Genomic DNA, 5394 nt, shown 5'->3' on the forward strand with positions numbered 1-5394 from the left:
GATGAAAATTTTTGACATTTCTACATAAAGAATGGAAAGTTTTAATCAATTTTTATTATCGTGAACAAGATAGCTATACAGTGCGTATCAAAAAAAGTTTACAACTAGAAAAAATCCTGTAAAATTGTACATTTGTAATATCCTGAAGATTTTCCACATTTTAACATTGGTACAGCTCCATTTCAGCAAATGACGATATAATTTTGCAAAAATATTTCCGCTTGAGTGAGCACCACTTACTTTTGAAAAGTAATTGAAAAATAATTTGAACTTTGAAATAGTTATGCGAATAAAAGTAGACCTTTAAAGAACACGTGGAATTTAGCTAGTAAAATTGATTTGACGATATCTTTTACCTTTTTAAACTTGTTTCCTTGCCCAAAACACTTCGAAGAGTGCATTGCGCCCCACCCCACTCCCCCACACACCGAGGCCATCGTGACGATATTTGCTTTACACTGAGCTGTGATTTACGTGAAATGGCTTGGGCTTGATTTTCATTTTGTTAATCATTGTCAAGTTTGGGAAAAGTGTGGAGATACAAGTATTAAATGAAAAATGAAATGTAAACCCACTTTAAAGGATAAAAACTTAGTGAAAAAATGCTGGAGATGTCTGATATCAACTTTTGTTCAGATTCAGTTATGTCCTCAGATCCAGCTGGCACAAAAGGGTAAAGGATGTGCTTTCTAAGTGCTGAAATTTCAATTCGGGTGGCAAAATTGTTACAAAATGCTTCAGTTCAAATGTATCAGTTTTATTTCAACTGACTAAAAGTGCAAGGGAAATGTGTGAGAAATGTTTCGCAGGGTAAGTTTGATTTCGCCCTTTCTCTCTGAAACAGCATGAAAACGAGCATTTCTGCGCAAACAGATTTCTGCGAGCTTTACAAAAATGGACAGTACTCACTCAAGTGTAAAATTCTGTCAAAACCTTTACTTTCATTGGATAGATGAGACCCAAAGCCAAGATTATATGTGAAAAAATTACCCAAATGTTGTATATTGTTTTATTCCCAGGGCTTTTTCAAAGTGTAAACTTTTTTTATACGCAATGTATAACTAAACAATTGATGAGACCGCAAAGCGCGAGCGGAAAAAAATCGGGATTTAGACCTAAAAACGGGACAATCTATTCATGTTTTGTAAATCATGAAAAGAATGAGTAATAGCCTAATAGGGGATATTTGTACATTAATCATGAGAACACAAAGCGCGAGCAAAATTTTTTTGATATTGTGATCTGAAACTGGATAATAATAATGTCCTTATAGGACATGTCATCATATGAAAATGAAGACTGCATGTCTTCCTATTCCTCTTGCTAAGCTCGATATGAAACAAAGGGGACAATAATTAAATCATTAAATTAATATCTTATTCATTAATGCCTAATGAGGGCACGAACTCTGATGATTTGATGGCCTGAAAACTGTACATTTCAATCACTTTTGTAATTATAACTAGGATGCATCAGTTAATATATTATTAACCATTAATGCGAGCGCAAATTGCAAGCCTAATTTTTTTTTATACACTGTTATGAAAAGTGGATTTTAAGTAGTTTGTTGTATAATCAATGTTGAGACATATATAAATCGCTAAAAAAATGCTAGCTGATACGTTTTGACAATCAGACCTGAAAAGGGATATTTTGAAAACTTTATGGAATGCACGAAAATAATAGGTAACCTGATAAATCAAAATTTGCGAGCGCGCAGCGCGAGCAGAAAATGTTAATATTCAGACCATAAAACTGACATTCTTACAGAGCACTTTTTAAAAGTCAATTTTTAAATCACACAAAATAATGAAATTTCGATTTCCGAGATGAAATATGTTTTGTATATTATATATTGATATTTAAACTCCATATTGAACAAGATATTTAAGGGCGAGTGAAATTTTTGTTTTATGACATGAAAGATTTTCTTAATTATTTTCCAAGTCTTACCCTCACGTTATTTTATTCACTCGTCTTCTTCCTCTTCTGTTTCCCCCTTTTTTTCTCCTCTCTCTTCCCTTCTTTTTTTCTTTCTTTCCCCTTTTCCTTTTTTTGCTCCGCCAATAGGGGGGGGGGGGGGGGGGGGGGGCTCGGGCCCCCCTGGATCCGCCTATGGCTAATACTATACATGAGATCTTCTATATTTTAAATGATGGATATCTCGCAACTTTGAAATTATATCCTTATAAAAAAAATTTGGCTCGAATGAACAAATTCTTATCACAACTTTTAAAATGAAAAACACCCTTTCAAGATTAGCTATAGGAGAATGACCCCATTCGAGAACATCATAATTGGAAGAATTAATATTGAATTATTATATCATAAATAACGATTTGGAAGAAGGATTTGAAATTGTATTCCATTTTTTTAGGGTGGAGTTGGAGGCTTGAAGACATGATTTTCCATGTGCAATGACCTCAGACCTTTGTCGTTATTACTCAGTAGATCATTAAACGTAACATCTCTTGGAATCTCTTTATCTTGTGTTGCTTAAAGAGCATATAATTTGTTTTCTGTAGATAATTCAATCCACAAAGTGACTATCATTAATTCACCAATTACATTTTTAAATAGGACTATAGGTTTTTGTTTGAAAACACTAACTAAAAAAGACATGAATACAATTCACGATGAAAGATCAAGCATTTTATGAAAACACGTTTTATCTGACAATTATGATAGTAACAGCGCTTCTCAGCCAATCAAAATCAAGGAAAGATGTCAGATCTAACAATCTGTAGAGACAAAAATGTCGATGAAACCCTCCCCAGAGGTCTATTGAAAACAATTAATGTATTAATAAAGTAACAGACCAAGGAGAGTTCACAGAGGACTTGAACAGCACATGTGACATTATCCATCTGTAAAAGAGAGTCAATCCTTTTTATAGGGACCAATTGTGTCCTGCAAGCGAAGTAACTCTTGAACCAGTCCAATGATGCGCCCTGATTGGAATATCATGATTTACTTTCGCCATAAAGGTACCACCTCACATTCCTCGGTACATTTTATTGATAAAGTATTACAATTCAACAACAAGAAATGCTTAGACCTATATGTATTCTATGTTAGTCAATTCGTAATTTTTTCAGCATTAATTAGGGCCATAAATGCTTTTTATGCTAATTGTAATTTCTAGCAAGATTACCTTCTATTCCACCGTTGTGGGCATTCCGACGTCTACGTTTCCACCAAACATGCCAAATGTAAAGCACCACTGCAGCCCCAAGGAGAACGTTCAAAATAACTGGAAAACATAATAGAATGATGAGCTAGAATTGTGAAAGTGGATTAAGGTTTCTCTCCCTAATTTTTATTTGAATTATTCATTTTTTTTTTGGGGGGGGGGAGGGTGGGGGTTGCGTTCTTCTTCATCTTCTCGTTATAATTTTTATCATAATTATTGCTATTATATTACTATTATTATGATTATTCTCTAGATGTGTCAAGCGGCTTAAATACATGATTTTTTGGTATTATATGATATCAGCTATACTGAGAGCTAATCTTAGCACATTCTCCACGTGGCATGTATCCTTCCTTTCAAGAAAGCATAGTATTTGTTGCTCGGGGGGGGGGGCATTTTTAGGTTAACAGCATTTCGTGCGAAGGAAAAATAATTTATTTAGTGGATGGAGAAGAAATTGGAAATTACCAATTATCACTGCTATGGTTACAGGAATTCCTTCTTTCATACTCTCGACAGTTACTGGTATCGTTTCCGCGGGAATTGAAAGAGATGATCCCACCAAGATCGATGCGGCTTTCCGTTCTCTCGATCCGGGTACATCTGACGCAACGCATGTATATAAAGTTTCACTTGGGCCAACTTCGATGGAAATCGACTTGTTTTTCGTTGAATCAACATTAGTTTGCTCCTCATTATGTATGGTAGTCATCTGTTTAGTTCCATGTAGGAAGAAAAGTTCTATATGTGGGTAGTAATTGGTCACCGAGCAGGTTAAGGTAACAGTTTTGTTGGTTGGAACACGGCAAGGCTCTGGATTGCTGTCCGATGACCTATTAATACACTCATCGATAACTGGATAGGGTTCTTCCGGGGGAGCTGAAAGTTGAAAAAAAGGGGGAGTGGGATGACCTCCATTAATAGATTGACATCACTTTTGGGCAATCATGGGATTGGGATTAACTGCTACTTAGGTTCAGTTTTTTATATAGAAAAATAATATTTCGTGCAAGTTATATTTGTATATCAATATCGCAGAAAGAAAATCATATAGATCTGTCAGCCTACCAAAATATCCTTTTCAGAAGTCTTAGTACTGTCAATGCAAACTACACATCTAAAAAATTCAACGGCCAAAACAATAATTAGAGATGTTCTTTTATGTAAAATCACTAATTGTTGTCAAGAGTGCTTATTGCATTTCCATTAAAAGTATTTGAATGTGAGGATAAAATGCATATTATGTTCCACGTAAGATCATCTCAACGCTATTGAGCTCCAAAAGATATATTCATCTGGCGAAAAGAGTTTACCATAATATCTATTCAAAAGGGGTGGAGACATAATGATGAAATCTTACCATATAACCTAACGTCTGTAAAATTATGTATGATGTTCCCCTTGTAGTTTGCAACTCTACAGATATATCGACCTTGTTCGGAAATGCCGACGTCCTTGATGATCAACGAATAATTTTCATTCATCTCCATGATCTCACATACCCTTTGACCTTCACATTTACCGGTAGCGTCATCAGTTGGGATCCATGAGACAAGATTTGGTGATCGTCTAGGATCATATCCTTTCTTCCAATAGACAGCCAATGGTGAACCTTGAAATCGACATGTCAGGACTGCTCTGGCTCCTATTCTTACATCTTTGTGTAACTCAGTCCAGACAACATCATCAGGAACATCACCTCGTATCCCTGAATGACACAAATAAGGTTATTCAAAATTTAGTAAACCTGCATTATTTTTTTAATGTTCGTAGTTTTGTCTCATTTCAATCTATTGAAGCATACATGAAGGTAAATAAATCTAAGAATGTTTTAAAAAATCAAAGCTTGTAGGACATCAACCTTTTAGGCAATTTTGCGTCTGACATACGCATATTGTATTATTTCCGAACCGCGTACCCGGGAGTCGCAAAATGGTCTCAATATAGATGCACAAGACTCGAAAGTAGAAAGTCAGGGAGCGTTTCCGGCCCTAAAAATATCGCGCGGCGGCGTAGTCAGGAAATACATTGAGGCGCGTCAATTTGCCCCCCCCCCTCGAGTTAAAGCAAACAATTCAACTGTAACTGGTTCAAATATCCAAGTCCCTGCTACCCATTGAAAACGACAACTCATTATGTACAAATGCATTTCATTCACAATTGATGGATGTTTTTTATTCATCAATGCTCACTTTATGTGG

General features: G+C 35.5%; 1 protein-coding gene across 1 annotated transcript; it reads right to left on the minus strand.

Moving 5' to 3' along the window:
- Positions 1-2057: 2057 nt before the first annotated feature.
- On the minus strand, positions 2058-5173 carry LOC129266984 (uncharacterized). The gene is made up of 4 exons (XM_064103130.1): positions 5112-5173; positions 4554-4901; positions 3662-4072; positions 2058-3253 (listed from the first exon to the last, which is right to left on the minus strand). Exons 2-4 carry the CDS (start codon positions 4681-4683, stop codon positions 3129-3131), a joined length of 666 nt encoding a protein of 221 aa, XP_063959200.1. The 5' UTR covers positions 4684-4901; positions 5112-5173; the 3' UTR covers positions 2058-3128.
- Between the last annotated feature and the right edge of the window lie 221 nt (positions 5174-5394).

The sequence above is a fragment of the Lytechinus pictus genome, chromosome 8 (genome assembly GCF_037042905.1).
Source record: "Lytechinus pictus isolate F3 Inbred chromosome 8, Lp3.0, whole genome shotgun sequence".
Classification (NCBI taxonomy): Eukaryota; Metazoa; Echinodermata; class Echinoidea; order Temnopleuroida; family Toxopneustidae; genus Lytechinus; species Lytechinus pictus.

Coding starts and splice junctions, on each gene's coding strand:
- LOC129266984 (XM_064103130.1), bottom strand. CDS start 4,683: ATGGAGATGAATGAAAATTATTCGTTGATCATCAAGGACGTCGGCATT. Junction 4,073..4,553: donor TACAGACGTTAGGTTATATG/GTAAGATTTCAT, acceptor TTCAACTTTCAG/CTCCCCCGGAAGAACCCTAT. Junction 3,254..3,661: donor AACCATAGCAGTGATAATTG/GTAATTTCCAAT, acceptor TATGTTTTCCAG/TTATTTTGAACGTTCTCCTT.